Genomic DNA, 23841 nt, shown 5'->3' on the forward strand with positions numbered 1-23841 from the left:
CCAACGTGTTTCATGGAATACAAAGATGGGGCTTCTATCCCAGCTCTCTTCTGATTAGTAAGAAAAAAAAAAAAAAAATGATAGGGCCTGCAGAATTCAAGGAAGCACGTTTCAAGCACTAATAAAATTGTAGCTGGATTCCTTACCTCTTATCCAACATGATTTCAAAAGCAAGAAAGTTGCCTTTCATCTTGCCCCTACCAAATCCAAAAGAGCAAATTATGGCCTATTTCCTAATCTATTTATTCTTATTGTTATTGTTACACTTGAACTTTCTGTTTGGAACCTCATCTATTTCTAAAAGGAAAGTCTGTATAACTGTCAAGTGCAAAGTCCAATTGCAGGAATACTAAATGTCCCAAGCTCACTTTAGAAAGTACATGGGACAATAATATAGTATAAAAGAGATCACAGAAACAAGGGGGAAATATATATTAGAGACCTCCAAAAAAATTCTCTGAAAGGAGAATACTTTAGCTGCTGTACTACCGGTTATTTCTCTCTTATGCTTATGTCACCCAGGAAAGAGGTGGGGGAGAATGGTGTTAAAAATACAAATAGTTTGGGAGGCCGAAGCGGGTGGATCACGAGGTCAGGAGATCGAGACCATCCTGGCTAACACAGTGAAACCCCGTCTCTACTAAAAATACAAAAAATTAGCTGGGCGTGGTGGCAGGCGCCTGTAGTCCCAGCTACTCGGGAGGCTGAGACAGGAGAATGGCGTGAACCTGGGAGGCGGAGGTTGCGGTGAGCCAAGATCACACCACTGCACTCCAGCCTGGGCAACAGAGTGAGACTCCGTCTCAAAAAACACCACCACCACCCACAAATAAGCCAGGCGCAGTGGCTCACGCCTGTAATCCCAGCACCTTGGGAGGCTGAGGCGGGTAGATTACCTGATGTCAGGAGTTCACGAACAGCCTGGCCAACATGGTGAAACCCCGTCTCTACTAAGAATACAGAAATTAGCCAGGCGTGGTGGCGTGTGCCTGTAATCCCAGCTACTGGGGAGGCTGAGGCAAGAGAATCGCTTGAACCCTGAAGGCAGAGGTTGCGGTGAGTCGAGATCGCCCCATTGCACTCCAGCCTGGGCAACAGTGTGAGACTCCATCTCCAAAAACCAAAAAAAACCACACACACACAAATAACTGCAGTCTCCCAAGGTGTCAATTAGGAAGTGCTAAAAACTAAAGTCTCATTTAATTTTCCTGATCAACTCATGTTCTAATAATTAATGTGGAAGAAGAGAAAAGAAAGAGAAAACAAATGAGAATCTAAGGTAGTAAACAGCAGCAACTTAGCGGGAATAAGGGGAACATGGTTCTCACTAACCAGATAGGACTGATAATGCTTCCAGAAAATAAAATATTGGGTGAAAGGAAATATGGAAATATGTTTTACCTTCTACTAATAGCTGCAGGCAGGAAGTTCTAAACGCAGGGTTTAACGAAGCTGGGTGAGCAGGGGAGATGTGCAGAGGGAATAGTGAAAGATAATCAGTTTCAACCATAACCCCCATCTACTGTAGAGTATATCCAGAAATCTAGACTACTAGTACGGTATACATATGCCCTAGAAGCAACTTAGGTAGTAAAGTCCCATGAATTGTTTGTAATTTAACTTGTCCCTGGGCAGCTTCTTAGGAGTGGCTTCAAAAGCAAGATCTCTACTTCTTTCAGAATAATAAGGTAGGGAAGGAAGCCTCAAAACAAAGTGGAAATTTGGAGGCAGAGAAGGAATAAGGTAGTGGTGGGCAGGAAAGGGATAGCAAGCAGGTTCAGTTCAAGAACTAAAGGCAAAATCTTCATACTCATACCCTGTTTGAGTCCAAGAAGAAGCAGGAATGAGAGTAAGAGTGGGGCATATAATCCTTATTCAAGCTACTGATATTTGAAAAGAAGGAGACATGAACACTTGAGTTAATCTTTTAGTGCTACTGAAATGACTACACAGTTAATCTGAAAGTTTAAGAGCTAACAAAGCTTCAAAGACAACGTGCTCTTTCTTGTAAAGTGGACTGAAGATGTTTCAAATAAAACTACATCCAAAAACTGGAAGTAAGAAAAGGGATCTCTTAGCAAATAGGAATCTAGGTGTAGAATCTATACACATATATATATATATTTTTAAGTATAAAATTGAGAAAGTATGTACAAAAAATCATTCTAAATCTTAGAAAGGAGACATACAAAAAAGGCTGTGGAAAGGCTGGGGAGTATGTGGGTGGATGCCTAGCAGTTGGAAGAATGCATATTGCCCAACTGCCCAGCAGCCAGCACGAGAATATCTTTCTTCTCCTTGTGGAAGCGCAGCTCCTTGCCTGCCAGTCGGGCTTCATCCAGCTCCCGCTCAGTAGAGGCCAGCTCTCTAGACAGTGCCCCTGGCACACTCTGCTCCCGGCTCACCCAGTCCAAGGCCATTTGGTGGCGAATATCATCATCCAGAGCCCGGTGCGAGTAATGAGCCAACACCTCCTAGTAGGGGAGGGGAATGTGAACAGCATTGAGAAGGTAAAGGTTCATATCATACCACACTGACCCAACTGGGACTAAGAACTCAGTAGAGACCTAACTGAGGTCAGCACCTAAATCCTTCAAGGAGATTCTTAAAGGAAACTTCCTGGTAGGGGAAGCAAGATAGACAAAAGAATCACAGCTAATATTTAAATAGGAAAGATTACAGGGATGAAGAGGGTACTTAGGTAAGGCTTTCAATATTCACAACCATAGGTCACAATAGACCTTATTTCTAACATAGTAACCACCTCAAAAGAGTCCACTGACAGATTGTGCTCCCCTCATTCACCCCCACTCATAAAATCTCTTACCTGCCGAGAGCATTGTCGTTCCCTCATGGCCTTAAGGCTGCCATTCCAGTGTAGCAGTTGAAAAACTGTCATTAGCTCCTGGGGGAGGAATAGGAAGTACCGGGACAGTGATTTTATATTGGGAGGTTACATCAGAATTACATGGGAAACCTTTTACAAAATGGATTTGTAGAAGCAACTTTCATCACTAACTCTGATAGGCCTTTGGGGAAGGAAAATATTTATTTATTTACTTATCTATTTGAGACAGAGTCTTGCTCTGTCACCCAGGCTGGAGTGTAATGGCACAATCTCAGCTCACTGCAACCTCTGCTTCCTGGGTTCAAGCAATTCTCATGCCTCAGCCTCCCAAGTAGCTGGGATTACAGGCATGTGCCATTATACCCAGCTAATTTTTGTATTTTTAGTAGAAACGGGGCTTTGCCATGTTGGCCAGGCTGGTCTCAAACTCCCGGCCTCAAGTGATCCACCTGCCTCAGCCTCCCAAAGTACTGGGAATACAGGCATGAGCCACCACGCCTGGTCAGGAAGGTATTTATTTTTGAAAAACAGTGTAACAATCTTCTTTCCTTTCCAGTATCAGTGAGTTAGGAATTAGTAGGAACCATTATATATTATAGGAGCAGGCTGACCCATGTTATTAGAGCCAGGGAAGTACATGGGAAAGTACCTGGAACTCCAACATTGATTTGCCCTTGTTGGATTCCAGCATGAATCGGAAGGCACCAATCCCTGTATTTGGGTTGTCAGCTTCCTCCCTGTTGCCCTGGTAGTAGAGGAACAGAAAAGACAAATAGATTTTCAACCAGGATTATCATCTTAAGCAGCACTGTCCAGTAGAAATATAATGCAAGCCACATATTTAATTTAAAATTTCCTCTCTGCCACATTAAAGTAAAAATAAAGAGGTAAGTCCAAGTGCAGTGGCTCATGCCTGTAATCCCAGCACTGTGAGAGGCCAAGGTGGGTAGATCACTTGAGGTCAGGAGTTTGAGACCAGCCTGGCCAACATGGTGAAACCCTGTCTCTACTAAAAACACAAAAATTAGCCGGGCGTGGTAGTGGGTGACTGTAAATCCCAGCTACTCAGGAGGCTGAGGCAGGAGAATCACTTGAACCTAGGAGGTGGAGATTGCAGAGATCGGGCCATTGCACTCCAGCCTGGACAACAGAGTAAGACTCTGTCTCAAAAAAAAAAAAAAAGTAAAATTAATTTTAATAATATATCTTATTTAACCCAATATGTTCAAAATAATACTTTTCAACTGTAGTCAGTATAAACATTATTAATAAAATATTTTACATTCTTATACTGAGTTTCTGAAATGTGGTATAAGTGTGGGAAATTCTGGGTAGCAGTGTGGTCTCCTGGGCACTGACCTATTGTGTCTTCTATTGGTTATGTAACCCTGCAGGGTTAGAATTAAGACACGCTGTCCTGCATTCAAGCCTAGTATGTATAAAAACCACTACAGCACAGAAGTTAAGAGCATGGACTGGAACTCCTACAAATAGTGTGGCCTTGGTAAAGTCATTTAACCTCTCTGTTCTGCAGTTTCCTCTTCTGTAAGATGGGAATAATCATAGACCTACCTTAAATGATTGTTTTGAGAATTAAATAAAATTTTAAATTAAAAATAAAAATTTAATTTTTTTTTTCTTTCAGACGGAGTCTCACTCTGTTGCTCTGTCACCCAGGATGGAGTGCAGTGGTGCAATCTCGGCTCACTGCAACCTCTGCCTACTGGGTTCAAGGGATTCTCCTGCCTCAGCCTGCAGAGTAGCTAGAACTATAGGCATGCGCCACCACACCTGGCTGATTTTTATATTTTTAGTAGAGATGGGGTTTCACCATGTTGGCCAGGCTGGTCTTGAACTCTTGACCTCGGGTGATCCACCAGCCTCCACCTCCCAAAGTGCTGGGATTACAGGCGCGAGTCACCATGCCCAGCCCAGCATTTACACTGTATTAGGTATTATAAGTACTCTAGAGATGATTTAGAGCATTCATTTGGGAGGATGTGCATAGGTTATATGCAAATACTATACTTTTTTTTTTTTTTTGAGACTGTGTTTCATTCTGTGTGTCACCCTGGCTGGAGTACAGTGGATGGTCACTGCAGCCTCAACCTCCCCGGGATCAAGTGATCCTCTTGCCTCAGCCTCCCAAGTAGCTGGGATCACAGTCAAGTGCCTCCATACCCAGCTAATTATTTTATTATTTTTTTGTAGAGATGGAGTCTCCTTATGTTGCCCAGGCTGTACTCTGCTATTTTATATGAAGGACTTGAGCATCCTTGGGTTTAGGTGTCCTCGAGAGATCCTGGAACCAATCCCACATAGATCCCAAAGGAAGACTATAGAACCATACTTTTTTTTTTTTTTTTTTTGAGATGAAGTCTCACTCTGTTGCCAAGGCCGGAGTGCAGTGGTGCAATCTCAGTTCACTGCAACCTCTGCCTCCTGGGTTCAAGCGATTTTCCTACCTCAGCCTCCTAAGTAGCTGGGACTACAGGTGTGTACCACCATGCCTGGCTAATTTTTGTATTTTTTAGTAGAGATGGGGTTTTGCCACGTTGGCCAGTCTGGTCTTGAACTCCTGACCTCAGGTGATCTGCTCATCTCAGCCATCCAAAGTGCTGGGATTACAGGCATGAGCCACTATGCCCAGCCAGGAACCATAATTGCTTTCTTTTTTTTTTTTTTTTTTTTGAGACAGGGTCTCACTTTGTCACCCAGGCTGGAGTACAGTAGTAAAATCTTGGCTCACTGCAGCCTTGACCTCCTCACTCAAGTGATATTCCTGCCTCAGACCTCCAAGTAGCTGGGACTACAGGCGCGTGCCCCCATACCCAGGTAACTGTGTTTTTTGTAGAGATGGAGTTTCACCATGTTGCCCAGGCTGGTCTCCAACTCCTGAGCTCAAGTGATCTGCCTGCCTCAGCCCCGCAAAGTACTAGGATTACAGGTGTGAGCCACCACACCTGGCCTAGAACCATAATTTCAATAACAGTGAATTTAGTTATTTATTTTTTGAGACAAAATTTTGCTTTTGTCACCCAAGCTGGAGTGCAATAGCACAATCTCGGCTCACTTCAACCTCTGCCTCCTGGTTCAAGTGATTCTCCTGCCTCGGCCTCCCAAATAGCTGGGATTACAGGTGCCCGCCACATCCAGCTAATTTTTATATTTTTAGTAGAGGTGGCGTTTCACTGTGTTGGCCAGGCTGGTCTTGAACTCCTGACCTCAGACAATCCGCTCGCCTCAGCCTCCCAAAGTGCTGGGATTACAGGCATGAGCCACTGCGCCTGGCCAACAATGAATTTAGAGCCTATGATCATATAAATACTGCACATCCCACTTTCTATAATCCACAGTTTCTTTTTTTTTTTTTTTTCCTTTTCTTTTTTTTTTTTTTTGAGACAGAATCTCACTTTGTTGCCCAGGATGGAGTGCAATGGAATGATCTCACTGCACCTCCATCTCCCAGGTTTAAGCGAGTCTCATCCTTCAGCCTCCTGAGTAGCTGGCATTACAGGCGTGTGCCATAATACCCAGCTAATTTTTGCATTTTTTCTTTTTTTTTTTTTTTTGAGACAGAGTCTCGCTCTGTCACCAGGCTGGAGTGCAATGGTGCGATCTCGGCTCACTACAACCTCTGCCTTCCGGGTTCAAGTGATTTTCCTTCCTCAGCCTCCTGAGCAGCTGGGACTACAGGCGCGCCCGGCTACCACCACACCTGGCTAATTTTTTGCTTGTTTGTTTTTAAGTAGAGACAGGGTTTCACCATGTCAGCCCGATGGTCTCAATCTCTTGACCTCGTGATCTGCCCACCTCAGCCTCCCAAAGTGCTGGGATTACAGGCATGAGCCACCGTGCCCAGCCAATTTTTCTATTTTTAGTAGAAAGGGGGTTTTGCCATGTTGGCCAGGCTGGTCTCGAACTCCTGACTTCAAGGGATCTGCTGTCATCTGCCCCACAATGTGCTGGGATTACAAGCGTGAGCCATTGTGCCTGGCCCTGTTTTCTTTTACAATACCATTAGGTGACCTAAAAATAGCAAGTGTACTTTCCAAAAAATTTTAGCTGGGGTCTTCTTTTTTTATTTGGTTTGGATTAATATAAAAATGTTTTCATTCCCTGCAGATGCTGTTGACTGGGGCAAAGAATAATGGGAGAAAAACAGCTGGGTCCTAAATAACAGAGGGAAACCAACTTTCAATAAAGTGTTCAACAACTAATCCACAAAGCAGATAACTGAACTAATTTAGTATATGTAATTACATCTTTTAAATTTTATTTTTATTTTTATTTTTTTGAGACGGAATCTTGCTCTGTCACCCAGGCTGGAGTGCAATGGCATGACCTCAGTTCACTGCAATCTTCGCCTCCCAGGTTCAAGCTTTTCTCCTGCCTCAGGCTCCCAAGTAGCTGGGATTACAGGCGCTCACCACTGCACCCAGCTAACTTTTGTATTTTTAGTAGAGATGAGGTTTCGCTATTTTAGCCAGGCTGGTTTTGACCTCCTAACCTCAGGTGATCTGCCTGCCTCAGCCTCCCAAAGTGCTGGGATTACAGGCATGAGCCACTGCACCCGGCCTGTAATTACATCTTAATTAAATGCAAATAGAACAGATACTTGGTCTGAGTATCAATGAATTTGTGGAGAGGAAGGAAGATAGCAGTGTTAATTTCTAAGATGTAACTAAATTAAGTCAACTCGGGTGCTAATCTTGGCGTGACCACTTACGAGCTATATCATGTTGACACTTCACTTCTGTGTTTTTAGTCTCCTCATCTGTAAAATAGGAGTAATAATAGTACTTATACCTCCTAGGATTGTTGTGATGATCTAATGAGGTAAAATACATAAAAATCCCCTAGGACAGTCCCTGCCACAAGGTAAATACTCAATTAGGATTAATTATGGTGATTCTTATCATCATCATTTGAAAGAACAGTTGTAAATAAAGAGAGTAAATAAATTATCCTCCTTGTTCCTAAAATAGATAAAAAGACATTTTATTATAAAAGGGTTATTTATCAATAAGATGAAGTAATGGAGGCAGGAGAAAAGTGACAATAAAAAACAGTCTTATAAAAAAAGAACAGCAGAAACTAAGGTCTTAACCCAAATTAGCAAAAGCAAAATTCAAGCTCAATTTTCATTTTGGAATAGCTCTACAATTCCATAAATATGCAATTAAAGGTTTCTACATACCAAAGAGATAAAATGAAAGAGACAAAACAACCAAAAACACATAAACACAGATATAGAATTAGAGACTGAGACATGTGGAACACATGACACAATAAACTGACAGAGAATAAATCAAAAGAACAGAGAGGTGGACCAGAAAGAAAACAGGAATTCATGCTCTGTTTCACAGTAATTTATGAATTCCCAAGCAGCCGGTTCTCCCATCTCCCACTCTCCTTCCAGCTCCATATAACTTACATTGAAAGATGCCAGGGCCTCAGAGACACTCTTCTCGATGAACTCATCAGTGATTCTTCGGGAAGGATGTTCATTAAACACAGAATTCATTAGCGCAATCTTTGCAGCACTCCTCCGGGCCTCAGCTTTTGTGGGGCAAAACTAGGCAGGGGAGAATGAGTGAGAATAAGTGTATTTGTGCATATGAGAGAGAGGAAGGAACAGTGGGAGGGAAACACTTCAGATAGAAAACACTTGGACACTCTTTGGATAAATCAGTTGTGTTCAACACACTCTCCAAGGTTTTTATGGTAAAGTGGTCGGGATGTTTGGAAACGTAACTTTGATTCAACATCCTGAAGTCATTAAGGTACTGGAGAGTGCTGTAGCTCATACCAAACTGAATGCAGAATGAAGAAGGCTGCTTAAGTCAGCATATAATCACTGGACGTGAAAAATACCCCTGTTAAAACTGTCGACAGAATTAATTACTCAAAAGTCAGATTCTGGCCAGCTTAATAGAAATCTGTATCTTGTTCTGTGGACAGGCAAGGTTTTTTGGATTCCTCTAGATAACCCAAGATTAGAACCGAAGCTGTGTCTAGGCTGCTTCTACAGAGAAGGCCACTATCAGAAGCACCCATCTTGGAATTTTGGACTTCATTTTTAGCTGTGAACAGGCATTTTCTCAATGTAGTGAGCCAAAGGAGCTATCCCTGAGAAGGGTTTAAGTCTGAGGAAGGAATTTGTAGACTTCTTTTCTTCCCCCCAGTGGAAACAAAGAGAAGAGGAGTAATTATGGGAAGGAAAGCTGACTTAAGAAGGAAAAAAATAAAAATTAATTCATGTTTTTATATTGTATCCAACATAGGTATCACAGAACAAGTCTGATCTGCAGAAGTCTCAAAATTATTCAATTTCAGATCTCTAGCCACCAGAGTATTCCTTTATAATTCATCTTTATTGGCTATCTCAAAGGCCTCTTTGCCCTATGTCATTTATGAGTAATTAGAGGAAAGGAAGAAAATGATGTTGCAGTTTTTAAAAGTAGACCAAGGCTGGGCTTGGTGGCTCACACTTGTAATCCCAGCACTTTGGGAGTCTAAGACAGGAGGATGGTTTGAGCCCAGGAATTCAAGACTAACCTGGGCAACATAGCAAGACCCCTGTCTCTACAAAAAAAAAAAATTTAGCCAGGCATGGTGACACGTGCCTGTAGTCCCAGCTATTTAGGAGGCTGAGGCAGAAGGATCACTTGAGCCAGGAGTTCCAGGCTGCAATGAGTTATGATCACACCATTACACTCCAGCCTGGGTGACAGAGTGAGACTCTGTTTCTAAAAGAAAACTTAAAATAAAAAGTAGAACAGAGGTTGGGCATGGTGGCTCATGCCTGTAATCCCAGCACTTTGGGAGGCCAAGGCGGGAGGATCACTTGAGGCCAGGAGTTTGAGACCAGCCTGGCCAACACAGTGAAACGCTGTCTCTACAAAAAATTTAAAAATGAGCTGGGCATGGTTGTGGTGCACACCTGTGGTCCCAGCTAATCAAGAGGTTGAGGTGGAAGGATCACTTGAGCCCAGGAGTCAAGGCTGCAGTGAGCTATGATTGTGCCACTACACTCCAGCTTGGGCAACAGAGCACAACTCTGTCTTAAAAAAACAATAAATAATGGGTGCGGTGGCTCACGCCTGTAATCCCAGCACTTTGGGATGCTGAGGTGGGCAGATTACGAGGTCAGGAGCTCAAGACCAGCCTGGCCAAGATGGTGAAACCCCGTCTCTACTAAAAATACAAAAAACTAGCCGGGCGTGGTGGCGAGCGCCTGTAGTCTCAGCTACTTGGGAGGCTGAGGCAGAGAATTGCTTGAACCCGGGAGGCAGAGGTTGCAGTGAGCTGAGATTGTGCCACTGCACTCCAGCCTGGGCGACAGAGTGAGACTGTCTCAAAAAAAAAAAAAAAAAAAAACAAAAAAAAAAAAAAAACAATAAATAAGTAGACCAGGATGTGTTTAGTACTTAAACATCCCTACTATCAATAATTCCTAATTTCTATTAACTAACAGGCTCTCTGAGACAGCATATGAAGTTTGGTAAATAAGTCTGAAGTCTTCCCAATGCTTCAATTTGTCTATTTCTATTTGTCTATTACTAGCCTGCTGGCCTGCTCTATAGTGCTGTTGCTTAAAAAGTCATCTGTGAAGAAAACCAGTGGGAGAAATTTCACCTGCCAAAGTGGATAAAGAGGTATAAACTCAAACCCATCTTGATTTTGAGCAGTTGTGGATTATGCCCTTGCTCAGTATATCAGACTACCAACACCCAGCCCATGTTCTGATCTAGCTTCAGTTATTGCACCCTGCCCCTGGCCGGGTGACTCACACCTGTAATCCCAGCACTTTGGGAGGCTGAGATGAAAGGATTGCTTGAGCTCAGGAGTTTGCGACCAGCCTGGGAAACATGGCAAAACTCCATTTCTACCAAAAATACAAAAACTAGCCAGGCATGGTGGCACATGCCTGCGGTCCCAGCTATTCGGGAGGCTGAGGTGGGAGGATCACTTGAGCCCACGAAGTCAAGGCTGCAGTGAGCCATGATTGTGCCACTGTACTTCAGTCTGGGTGACAGAGAGAGGCCCTGTCTCAAGAAAAAAAAAAAAAAAAAGCTGGCGAGGTGGCTCATACCTGTAATCCCAGCACTTTGGGAGGCTGAGGCAGGCAGATCACCTGAGGTCAGGAGTTCAAGATCAGCCTGGCCAACATGGTGAAATAATACAAAAATACAAAAATTAGCTGGGCGTGGTGGCAGGCACCTATAATCCCAGCTACTCGGGAGGTGGAGGCAGGGAGAATTGCTTGAACCTGGGAGGTGGAGGTTACAGTGAGCCGAGATCACGCCACTGCACTCCAGCCCAGGTGACACAGCAAGACTCCGTCTCAAAAAAAAAAGTTTAGGCTAAAAGGCCAAGAAAGATAATTCTACCCTTTCCAAAAATAACAGAAATATAATTACTACAATGTTTCAGTTATGGGCATCCATCATAAAATGTTCAAGTCATTCAACAACGTAATGAGGTGGGAAGAAGAAGGAAAGATCAGCCAGGCCTGGTGGCTCACGCCTGTAATTCCAGCACTTTGGGAGGCCGAGGTGGACGGATTGCTTGAGGTCAGGAGTTCGAGACCAGCCTGGCCAACATGGCGAAACCCCGCCTCTACTAAAAATACAAAAAAGTAGTTGGGCGTGGTGGCAGGTGCCTGTACTCCCAGCTACTTGGGAGGCTGAGGCAGGGAGAATCACTTGAACCCGGGAGGCAGAGGTTGCAGTGAGCTGAGATCGGGCTGTTGTACTCCAGCCTGGGCAACAGAGCGAGACTCTATCTCCAAAAAAGAAAAAAAAAGAAGAAGGAAAGATCTTATTCTCTTAGAAGTGAAAGCATAGGCTGGGCGCGGTAGCTCACACCTGTAATCCCAGCACTTTGGGAGGCCAAGGTGGGCGGATCATGAGGTCAGGAGATTGAGACCATCCTGGCTAACATGGTGAAACCCTGTCTCTAGTAAAAATACAAAAAAAAAAAAGAAAGAAGAAAAAAATTAGCCAGGCCTGGTGGCACGCACCTGTAGTCCTAGCTACTGGGGAGGCTGAGGCAGGAGAATCACTTGAACCCAGGAGGTGGAGGTTGCAGTGAGCCAGGATCATACCACTGCACTCCAGCCTGGGCAACAGGGTGAGACTCCATCTCAAAAAAACAAGTGGAACATAAACATTCGTCATCTTGGGTATATATTTATTTCTCTGAAATGACTGAAGTTCTTTTCACTGCAACCTCCGGCTCCCGAGTTCAAGCAATTCTCCTGCCTCAGCCTCCTAAGTAGCTGGGATTACAGGCATGCGCCATCACGCCCAGCTAATTTTTGCATTTTTAGTAGGGACGGGGTTTCACCATGTTGGTCAGGCCGGTCTCAATCTCCTGACCCCGCGATCTGCCCGCCTCGGCCTCCCAAAGTGCTGGGATTACAGGTGTGAGCCATCGCACCAGGCCTGAAATGACTGCAGTTCTAAGGGAAAAAATTTCATCACCTGATGTGAAATGAAGTTTCCTTAGGACTGCTTTGTTTGAGGCATAAACTAAGCTGCAACGGCACTCATTCATGCAACAGACATATTTGCCTACTATCTGGTAGGCACTAAGATAGGTGGTAGGGATTTAACAAGAAGACAGACACAATCTTTGCCTCTATGGAACACAGTCCACTAGGAGAGACAATTATGATATGTTGTAATAAGTGATATGATAGGGGAAGTTCAAGGTGCTATGCAGACACACAGCAGGGCTTTTAACCTTGTCTAAGGGTTATACAAACCATATGGAAAGCAGAACAAAGGTGTTTATTATTTTCTCTAAATTCCATTTCAGAGTTTTAAACTGACATTTCAGAAGGCTGCCTCCCTGTCTGCAATGTAAAAAATCCATCTTTGATAAGAATATTCATACTAGTCCATAATTTCTCACTACCTCATAATGGCAACCATTCTTTTCATCATCATAGGTATTTCACATAATTGTAGAATGTTAGTAGTAGAAAAGACTTCAGAAATCATCTAACCTATCTCCTTCATGTTATAGATGGGAAAAGTGAGGCCCAGAGATTTGCCCCATTGATATTCAGAGGAATGTGAATTTAGATCTCCTAACTCCTAGATGTGTACTGTTCCCACCATACATAGTCCCTCCGATTTGACCTCTTAGAGAACTCCAACATTGCTTTCTTTAGTAATTGCCTACGAAAAAGTACTGGAGGCAAGGAATATTGTTCTATATCCTCAATAAGAGATGGAAAATAGTTGGAATGCAATAACTGAAGCCAGATTGGAACATGGGTTGGATGCTGGTAGTCGGATATACTGAGCAAGGGGATATTCATAACTGCTCAAATTCAAAATGGGTTTGAGTTCTTGAAAGGAAAGCATGATACTGAGGTTCTATTATGGTCAAATTGGCCTCAGATGCTTGCCAGAATAATTTTCCCAGAATTGCTTTAGGTCCTCAAATATATGATTTCAGGCAGTTTAATGGCCAAAGTGATGGAGAAAGCCGTTACTAACATCTAAGCATTTACCTTTGCTACTGCCACCTCACAACTCTTACCTGGAAACTCCCAAAGCAACTTCCCCCAGGCAGCGTGACATAGCAGACATAAGGAGGGCTGTTGGAGGGAACCATCTCATAAACCACTAGAGCCCCATTCTTTAAGTCAGCACCACGGGACTGCTTCATCTGCCAGAATTCCTGAAGTGCCTCCACCACATTCACTATAAAAGAGAAATAGTTAAGTTCAGCAATGAGAACACCTCCAAATGGTGCTATACTTCAATACAGTATCTGTAACCTGTACCTACATTAAGAGTCAGCCCTTGGCCGGGCGCGGTGGCTCAAGCCTGTAATCCCAGCACTTTGGGAGGCCGAGGCGGGTGGATCACGAGGTCAGGAGATCGAGACTATCCTGGCTAACATGGTGAAACCCCGTCTCTACTAAAAATACAAAAAACTAGCCGGGCGTGGTGGCGAGCGCCTGTAGTCTCAGCTACTTGGGAGGCTGAGGCGGGAGAATGGCATGAACCCGGGAGGCGGAGCTTGCAGTGAGCTGAGATCACGCCACTGCACTCCAGCCTGGGAGCACAGCGAGACTCCGTCTCAAAAAAAAAAAAGAGTCAGCCCCTTAGCTCCCTACCTATTGCCATTTAAAAGCATTTAAATTAATAAACCTAGACTGTGATTAAGTTAATTAGCCTAGAAAGACCAGCGTATGCCTGCCCTCCTCCACCAATTTTCTGGTTCACATTTTATTTTATTTAAATTTTTTTTTCACTCCCACCTCCAATCTGAATAGTTCACATTTTAACTTAGTCCTAGAACAACTTAAATATTGGAGGCAGAGTTCCCAATGTCAGCAGACCATTATCACTGCCTGATGAAATACAAGTAGATTACTCCACAATTGTTAGCTGGCCCAGGATGATAATAACCACCACAATAAGTGCTAACATGTATTGAACACATTGTATGTCAGGCATTTCTGTAACTGCTTTACGTGTTTAATCACAGCAACTTTATGAAGCAGATATTTTCACTATCCATATTTTACAGATGAGGGAAATGAGGTATAGAGAGGTTAAATAACTTGCCCAAGGTTATGCCAGGAGAAAGTAGCAGTTTGAGTATTCAAACTCAAGCAGTCTTGGTTCCAATGAGTATTCTTTTATGCAATACTGCTGGCTCAAGGAAATATAGCCCTAATAACCATTCTCGAGCCTGTGCTTCTAGTAAGCACATCCATTGCTAGATTCCTTTTCCAACCCAGAATACTATGTATATACTATGGGTGTGAGAAGCCAGGGCATGGAGGTGGGAGAGAACTCTTTTGAGGCTTTACCTGGGTATAAATGATTTTTGGAGGAACTATATGGTGAGATGCAAAGCAACGAAATGGGAAGCAATTGGAGGACTTTAAAAAGAAGCACTCCTCCATGGGCCGGTCTCTTATGCTCCTTCACATCTTGCTAGGTATGGCAAGATTGCAAAACCCTGACTGCTCTTTACTTGGGCTATTTTTCAGGACTGTGCTTGCAGCAAGAAATATTGAGGGATGAGGTACTATCTTCACTCAGATAAAGAACATGCTTGCTTCTGCTTGTTGTAAAATGGCAAGTTCCCCAAGCTGCAGGTTCTGTGAGTGTTCCTCTGTTGTAAAGCAACCCATGGCCTATGCAAGTATCTACCTGAGTCCTCTGCACTGGACTTGGGAGGAGGCAAGGAGAACTAATATAAACATGATGCTCATGCTACTTGCTGTGCTATGAATAATAAATTCCTTTGTCTCTAGTCTCAAAGTCTCTTGACTTCTGCCAGCATCCATGAAACAGTAAATGGCTAATTTATTAGTTGTAAGTGGGCTAAAATCAAACTCCAGACCTCACATTGTATTCTAGAACACTTCCTCTCATCCCCTACGTTTTCCTTATGTAGCCTACAGTGTAAAGAGGGAAAGAGATATTAACCAGATCTCAAACAAATGTAAAATTGCACCTGTGATCAAGTTCTATAAAGGAGTGATAGATGTCAGAGTATCTGACCTAGTTAAGAAAGTCAAAGAAAGCTAACCTGAGGAGGCAATATCTAAGTTCAGGTATGACTAGGAATTCACTAGCCAAGAGGAGAGAGGACAGTGTTCTGAGTATAAAGAACAGCATGTTCAAAGGCTCGTGACAGCAGGGAACATGATGAATAAAGGGAATTAAGACCATGTGGCTATGGAAGAGTGAGGGAGGGGAAGTGTAATGCAAGATGAGGTTGCAAGAGAAGGCAGGGATCAGACCAAGTAGGGCCTTTTAGGCCATGTTAGAGTATTGGCTTTATCTTAAAGCAATAGGAAGCAATGGGAGGACTTTAAAAAGAAGGAGGGATTCTTTTGAACTCAGCTCCAAGGAAAAATAATTAATTTAAAAAAAAAAAAAAAAGAGGGATGAGATCAGTTCGCTTTTAGAAAGGATCACATTGACTCTAGGGTTCCAAACATTTCAAATAGTTTTACCTAAAGCCTCATAATAAAAAATTATCACAGGTGCTCTCCAATATCTTGCAACATATTGACCCCTCCCCTTTTTTTTTTTTTTTTTGAGACAGGATCTCACTCTGTTGCCCAGGCTGGAGTGCAGTGGAGCAGTCTCAGCTCACTGCAACCTCCACCTCCCAGGCCCAAGCAATCCTCCAACCTTAGCCTCCGAGTAGCTGGGACCACAGGTGTATGTCACCACACCCGGCTAATTTTTGTAATTTTTGTAGAAACAGGGTTTCACTGTATTGCCAAGGCTAGTCTCAAACTCCTGAGCTCAAGCGGCCTCCTAAAGAGCTCCTCCTCCACCTCAGCCTCCCAAAGTGCTGGGATTACAGGCGTGAGCCACCACGCCTGGCCTCTCCTCTCCTACTCTTAATCGCAACAAAGGCTCATTCGTTCTTTCATATTTCCTTAATTCAGATCTGCCAAGAAGACACCAAGATGGGATAGGCAATTCCAAGAGACTTATTGGGGAGGAAGTAGGAGAAGACAGGGAGAGCCTTCTGAGCACAGCAAAGATCTGATGACCGTGGAAGAGAGGCAAAGAAGGAGGTCTAGATATGATAGTCTCAGACTGTAGTACAGTTGTTGTTGTTTTGTTTTTTTTTTAGACAGAGCCTCACTCTGTTGGCCAGGCTGGAGTGCAGTGATACAATCTTGGCTCACTGCAAGCTCTGCCTCCCGGGTTCACGCCATTCTCCTGCCTCAGTCTCCCAAGTAGCTGGGACTACAGGCGCCCGCCACCACACCCGGCTAATTTTTGTATTTTTAGTAGAGACGGGGTTTCACCGTGTTAGCCAGGATGGTCTCAATCTCCTGACCTCGTGACCTCGTGATCCACCCGCCTCGGCCTCCCAAAGTGCTGGGATTACAGGCGTGAGTCACTGCATCCGGCTATAGTACAGTTTTAAGAAAGATTTGGCTAAGCCAGTGAGAAGTCCTCATCGCAAAAGAACCCCATATCTCACCAGGATCTGCCTGTGTTAATACCCCTGATGTGCTCGGTCATTGGTTGGGAGCAGCCTACAGGAAGCGTGGTTCCTTCAAATGTGGTTATAGATGCAAATGTGCAACTTTGGGGTGCAAATGTGATTATGGATGACCCAGGGTGGGCAGTGGCTGAGGCTTTTAGTTATGCTCCCTGCAGCAGGCAAATCTGAACTGCACATTTTCATGGCTGTCATACACACATTAGCTAAAGTTTGAGCATTTAATAGGTACATGGCATTATTCTAAGCACTGGGCATGAAAAGAATAACACACAGTTCCTGCAAGCAAAGAATTTATTTTATATTTGAGTTGGAGTCTCACTCTGTTGCCCAGGCTGGAGTGCAGTGGTGCGATCTCGGCTCACTGCAACCTCTACCTCCCAGGTTCCAGCAATTCTTCTGTCTCAGCCTCTTGAGTAGCTGGGATTACAGGCACATGCCGCCATGCCTGGCTAATTTTCGTATTTTTAGTAGAGACAGGGTTTCACCATATTGGTCAGGCTGGTCTCAAACTCCTGACCTTAGGTGATACACCTGCCTCGGCCTCCCAAAGTGCCGGGATTACAGGCGTGAGCCACCGCGCCCAGCAAGCGAGGAATTTAAAATCGGTGGCCAATAATAAATTGTCTCGCCTGCTCTGTGACTGAAACAAACACCCATGTACTAGCCTGAGTTTGAGAAGCAGCATAAACTCTTTTTAATAACCTACATTTAACTGACTTTTAAGAATGCTCATTCTTCTATTAAAAGACAGCATGAGGGCAAGTCATTAGGACCTCCTGAGGCTCTGTCATGGGCAAAAAAAATTAAAATTAAAATTAAAAATTAAAAAAAAGATCCAGCATGAAAAGAAAACTCTCTTTCCCTCCATTGGTTTTGGCAGGGCTCTTCAAAGGTCAATACTGACCAGAAAGCTCAGCCATCTTTGTTCTCTCCATGAGATCTTTTCAGCTCCAGTTCCCTCTTTGAGACAGTTTAGCACAATGCACTGGGTGACAGCTCTCCTGACATGCACACAACAGGGAGAATACTGGAATAAAGAGGAAGAGGAGGAGACCACCATAATTGGGAAGGTCCTATTAAAAAGCATATGTTCAGTCTCTATCCAGTTAAACATTTCTTCGCACAGACCAGAGAACCATTTTTTAATGATTACTCAAAGCCAAGGGGCATGGGGAGTCTTGATTTTAGAAATGTGAGTATGAAATGATAATTGGGAAAAGTGGTCAAGAAAAAAGCAACTAATTGTGATCCGCATTTGAAAATGCTTCTAGACTTATACATGTTTAGAACTGGAAGGAACTTTAGAGATCATCTAGTCCAACACTGGCTAAGAAAGAACAGAAGACTTGTTTGAGGTCACACGGCTATGGCAGAGTTGGGGCATAAATCTAGATTTCTGGGGGCCAATATTCTTTCCAATTTGGGAATCTTAACTCAGGCTCCAAGGTCCAGTCCATAGCTGAGCTTCATGGAGGTTCACAAGCTTCCTAAAGTAAAATTATGTGTGTGTCTGTGTGCATATGAGTATCTGTGCATGTGTATGTGTGGAGCACTCACATTTTTTATCATATTTTCAGTGAGGAACCATGGATATAATGGTTTACATAAAGATGGCTAAAGAACAGTAAGGTGGGAGGGTAGGAATAACAGATATACACCTCTGACAATTGTTTTCTCAAAGTCCCTCACAAGAAAGACCAAGATAGGAATATTTCAGTGCTTATACCCTGCTGTTGAATAACAAAAAAGAGAATAATTTAGGTTTTGCCTTTAGGAGATAAAATATACGAACGTCTAAGTGGACAGGATGGGAATGAGAGGTAGTGATCATTTTCAGCCAAAATAAAAACTTTTTTGTTGTTGTTGTTTTTGTTTTTGAGACAAAGTCTTGCTCTGTCGCCCAGGCTGGAGTGCAGTAGCATGATCGTGGCTCACAGCAACCTCCACCTCCAAGGTTCAAGCAATTCTCCTGGCTCAGCCTCCCAAGTAGCTGGGATTACAGGTACACGCCACCACACCCAGCTAATTTTTGTATTTTTAGTAGAGACGGGGTTTTGCCATGTTGGCCAGGCTGGTCTTGAACTCCTGACTTCAGATGATCCTCCCACCTCGGCCTCCCAAAGTGCTGGGATTACAGTGTGAGCCACTGCACCTAACCTAAAACATTTTTTTTTTTTTTTGAGGCAAAGTCTCACTCTATCACTGAGGCTAGAATTCAGTGGCACAATCACACCTCACTGCAGCCTTGACTTCCTAGGTTCAAGTGATCCTCCTACCTCAGCTCCCTGAGTGGCTGGGACTACAAGATGCATGCCACCATGCCTGGATAATTTTTAAAAATTTTTGTAGAGATAGTATCTCACTATGTTGCCCAGGCTGGTCTCAAACTCTAAGGTTCAAGCAATCCTCCTGAGTTGGCCTCAAAATGTTGGGATTACAGGCATGAGCCATTGTGCCTGGCCAGGATAAAAATATTAAAACAATATATGAAACTACAGTAAAAATTTTATATCATAAGGATAAATACAACCTTGCCAGGAAGGTAATTAACAAAAATAAAAGAAAAAATAATAATAAATACAACTTTGTGGTGGGGAAGCAGGAATAAAGAGATAATGAAATTAAGAGGTGAGTAAAAGAGTCTCCTTGATCATATAGGATGGCGAGAATAGACTGACCCTATTCACATTTTTATGGAAGATAGGGAAGGTGGTTAACAATATTTCATCTATTTCCCATTTCAATGTTTAGAAGGTACATCTGCCCCTAAATAGCCTACAGTGCACAGTCTCTTTGGAAGGAGAGACTGCAAAGTAACAGTGACTTTGGGAGGGGATTCTGGTAGACTGAATGATGCCACCTTCCAAAATGTCCATGTCCTAATCCTTGGAACCTGTGAATGTCACTTTATCTGGCAAAGACTTTGCAGATGGGTTTAAATGATTTGAGATGGGGAAATTACCTAGATTATATAGGTGGGCCCTAAGTGCATTCACAAGTGTCCTTATAAGAGGGAGGCAGGATGGGCACATTGACTCATGCCTATAATTCCAGCACTTTGGGAGGCCAAAGCAGGATGATCACTTGAGGCCAGGAGTTCAAGACCAGCCTGGGCAACATCGTGGGATCTTGTTTCTACAAAAAATTTTTTAAAATCAGCCAGGTGTGGTGACATGCACCTGTAGTCCTAGCTACTTGGGAGGCTGAGGCAGGTGGGAGGATCACTGGAGCCCAGCAGTTCCAGGCTGCAGTGAGCTATGATTGCACCACTACAGTCCAGCCTAGGCAACACAGCGAGATCCCATCTCTTCAAAAAAAAAAAAAAAAAAAGAGGCATATTTGATGAAGAGGAGGAGTCACAGAGGTAGAGATTATAGTGATACAGCAATAAACCAAGTAATAAACCAATGTCAGCAGCCACCAGAAGCTGGAAGAGGCAAAGAATGAATTCTCCCCTAGAGCTTTTGGAGGGAACACGGCCCTGCCAACACCTTGATTTTGGCCCAGTAATACTGATTTTGGACTTCTGGCCTCCAGAACTATGAAAGAACAAATTTCTGTTGGTTTAAGCCACTAAAGTTGTGATAATTTGTTACAGTAGCCACAGGAAACTAATATAGGGACTAATCCAGCATTTCCAAAAATTGGAAATATTCGGCCCAACCCATTTAACTCCAGTCTTACAGAAAAGAAGCTGTCTGTGATTCTGAGGAAAAGGAACAACTAAATAGAAAACACTACACAAGATTCATTTGTTCAACTTAGTGAAATAGCAGGGCAAAATCTCCAATCATGCAGCCATATTGTAACATAAAAGGATAGCAATACTTCCAAAACAACAGGTTTGAAGAGGGAAATGTAGCAGTTACAGAGCAAGGCAAGTGAGTTACTCGATCCTGCCTGTTTAGAGATTGCCAGATGTCAAACATGAGAAAGAGACTATATGCCATAGAAAAAAGGGGGCAAAGGAAATGGCAATGCAGAACAATACATATCATTTGCAGTTTCCAAAGCATTTCCAAATGCACAATAATAGCAACCACACTAAGTACCATGTGCTGCATGCTTTATATTCGTTGTCTCATTTAATCCACATAAAACTATCAGGATAAGTATTATAATACCCATTTTACAAAAAGTAAGCAAGTTAAGGAACAGGCCAGAAGTGGCAGAACTAGGATTTAGAAACAATGTTTGGCTCCAAAGTCAACCCTCTTTGTATTGGGCTGGCCTGCTTTATTACACCATTAATCTTTATACATGCTCTGTAGTATGAACTGTGAGCTCCATCAAGATAGGGACTAAATATCTGCCTTGTCCACCACTGCATCTGGTGATCAATAAATATTTGTTAAATGAATGAAGAGAACAGATGAGGCATAGAGAGATTAAGCAACTTCTCCAAGATCATACGGCCAACTTTTTAACAGGGCTAGGTCCTCTGATTACAAATCCCATGCACTACAAACTTATCAAGATCCTACAGAATACTGAGCTATGTGTGTATCTTGGGTAAGTGGGTGAGGGAGGCAGATAAAGGACAGGAAAGTTTTTAAAAATACATACATACATACATACATACATACATACATACTGATACTCCACATGGGTGAAGGTAGATCTAAAGACTGGCTGGAAAAGGTGAATTTGGAGCATTCAGGAAGAAGATGAAGGATGTTAATTGAAGATGATGCGGTAAAGCATTGCTGGATGAGGGAATGAATTGTCTAGGCAGAGGCTAAAGTAAATTGTATTCAGGGGAATACATCCATTCCCCCAAATACCATGCCATCAGTCACAAAGGTATGTGAGTACATGCTAGTGGCAGCTTTGTCTAAGAATTGAAGCAGAATAAGTGATTCCATGTGGTAAAGGACTTCTGAGCCAAATGGGCAGAGATTCTGCTTGCCTGAAGCTGAACTATCTGCCAGATTCTCCTAAAGTACTGGCTGGACACCCAGACTGGAAATGAGAAACTCAAGAATAATGAGAAAGATTGCAATGGGAGGTGGGGAGATAGGAAAGAAAATCACCACAGAGTCTGAAGCCTGACTAATTGCCCTTTGTCAGCATAATCCCCTTGTTCCCTCATCCTCGCTAAGGAAATGAAAGTTTTTACAGGATGCCCAGTTTAGGAGCCAAAGCAGAGGCTCTCCAGGTAACACAGACAAGAAAAAGGGTGTACTCCTCTACAATTTTAATAAATGCCTATAAGTTTCCAAGAGGAAGGCTTCAGATTTAGTGTGACCACTCTAGGCTACTCCTGTGCCCAGAGGCAAAGACCTTCCCTTGATCTTGACTTAGAGACTTGAAGCAGCAAGATAGTAGCTAATAGCAGTTCCATCACATAGCTTGTTAAATCTTGGGATTACATTGGAAAAATAATATGTCCTTATGAGTTTCGGATTCATCCATTTGTATCCCCAGCACCTAGCAGAGTTCCTGTCTTATAACAGGAGTTCAAATTGTATGAAGAACAAAGGGAAATTGAAGATAAATGAATCATAGGCACATATAGCAAAATGGCTCTAAAAATCTCTTTTCAGAGGAATTTTTGGGTTTACATTATCAGGATTTAAGAGTGGGAAAAAGTGAAGCATGTTCTACTTGAGGAACTATGAACCAACGCATTTGAGATAATAATCATTTTTAGGTTACATGTCATTTGCAATGTCTCAGTTAATCCATATTGTAATCCTTGAAGAAACTGAAGCTCAGTGAGATTAAGTCCCTTTCCCAACGATTTGGCTGGTAAGTGACAAAGATCTCCAAACCCTGTGTGTGCTCTTTTCACTAAACTTTCTTAAAAAAAGAAAATCTACAGAAAAGCCCTGTAACTTTTCTCTGCATTATTGTTAAACCAGAAAGTTAAAAATATAGTCACTTCCAGGTCAAGCAGGACCTGGCCAAGGAGACAGAAGGGATGTCTTGTAAATTCCAGACTTAAATTCTGTATTCCACACCCTTCACTATATATTCCTTATTACTTACACTATAAATCTGGAACTCAAATTCAGATAGGAAACTACACTAGTTAAACAAAAACAACAAAGAAAACCCTCACATCCCTCTTTAAAGAAATTAGACATCTTTAAGACGAAGTTTTCTAACTGAAATAGAGTTTCTAACCTGGCTCATTTCCACAGAATTTAACATTGAAAGAGCCAAGGCCTGGGATTTATCCTCAGATCCTGGGCAAGGGCCAGGAAAACAGAGCCAGACAGAAAGGCTGGAGCTGTGAGTCTCCATACTAAACAAGATACCAAAGTAAGGTGCTAAGCCACAGGAAGCTGGTGTGAGCTCAGTAGTACAGGTCCGGATTTAAATGCACAATTACTATAAGTGACTTGTGAAGGCACTACCTAGTTCCCCAGTAAATCTGAAGTTGCACTGAAATTTCAGAGTGAAGGTAAGTAAAGAATTTAAAAGTCAAGGTTAAGGAGCTGGAGCAAATTAACAGGGGAGTCCAGAATTGCAGAGATCACAGAGGAAAGATTGAGAGGGTGTGGATGAGAAATTGGATCTGAAATAAAAGACAGGATCTCACACAATGGGGACTGGTTCTCAAAGGCAGAGAGATGTTAAGGTATTAAGCTGGAGGAGGAATTCCATTTCTAAAGGAGAAAAGCTTAGGAAGAAAAGAGGATTGTATCTGAAAAAGGGTCCCTGGAGGATATATTAATAACTCAGTAAAGGGAAGGAGAGGTAGGAGGCTTAAACGTGTGTATGAGTGTGTGCGTCTGTGCGTATGCGTAGCCCAGAAGGAAACTCCCCAAAAGGAAATGCAAGTGAGGGCTCCACGCCAGGAAAAGCGATCCGGAGGACTGTGGGAGCAAGGCTCCCTTTCAGAGGGTGTCGCACAGGAGGCCAGACCCGCAGACTCACCTCGGCCATAGCCCTGCGTGTGCTTGGCGAAGCTCCTCACTACGGCCTCCACGGCCTCTCGCAGCACTGCCGGGCTGCCGGCGGCGCCG

At 43.1% G+C, this 23841-nt stretch overlaps 1 protein-coding gene, 1 long non-coding RNA gene and 1 pseudogene across 3 annotated transcripts in view; all 3 read right to left on the reverse strand.

Annotated features, from left to right (window-relative positions):
• The window catches only part of LOC105550277, a 1106-nt gene extending 545 nt beyond the window's left edge, over positions 1–561 (reverse strand). Inside the window, exon 1 of the long non-coding RNA XR_001007680.1 lies at positions 147–561. This is a non-coding gene — a long non-coding RNA (uncharacterized LOC105550277). The remainder of the gene's footprint in view (positions 1–146) is intronic.
• The window catches only part of LOC105550294, a 931651-nt pseudogene that overhangs the window by 511651 nt on the left and 396159 nt on the right, over positions 1–23841 (reverse strand). The window lies entirely within an intron of this gene.
• Positions 1917–23841, reverse strand: part of LIX1L (Lix1 homolog (chicken) like) — a 22434-nt gene continuing 509 nt past the window's right edge. The window contains exons 3-8 of the mRNA XM_011995202.1: positions 23753–23841; positions 13409–13572; positions 8286–8426; positions 3498–3593; positions 2828–2905; positions 1917–2474 (exon numbers count right to left, since the gene is read on the reverse strand). Of these exons, the coding sequence (XP_011850592.1) occupies positions 2232–2474; positions 2828–2905; positions 3498–3593; positions 8286–8426; positions 13409–13572; positions 23753–23841 (811 nt within the window). The 3' untranslated portion in view covers positions 1917–2231. The remainder of the gene's footprint in view (positions 2475–2827; positions 2906–3497; positions 3594–8285; positions 8427–13408; positions 13573–23752) is intronic.

The sequence above is a fragment of the Mandrillus leucophaeus genome, unplaced genomic scaffold (genome assembly GCF_000951045.1).
Source record: "Mandrillus leucophaeus isolate KB7577 unplaced genomic scaffold, Mleu.le_1.0 Scaffold475, whole genome shotgun sequence".
Taxonomy (NCBI): Eukaryota; Metazoa; Chordata; class Mammalia; order Primates; family Cercopithecidae; genus Mandrillus; species Mandrillus leucophaeus.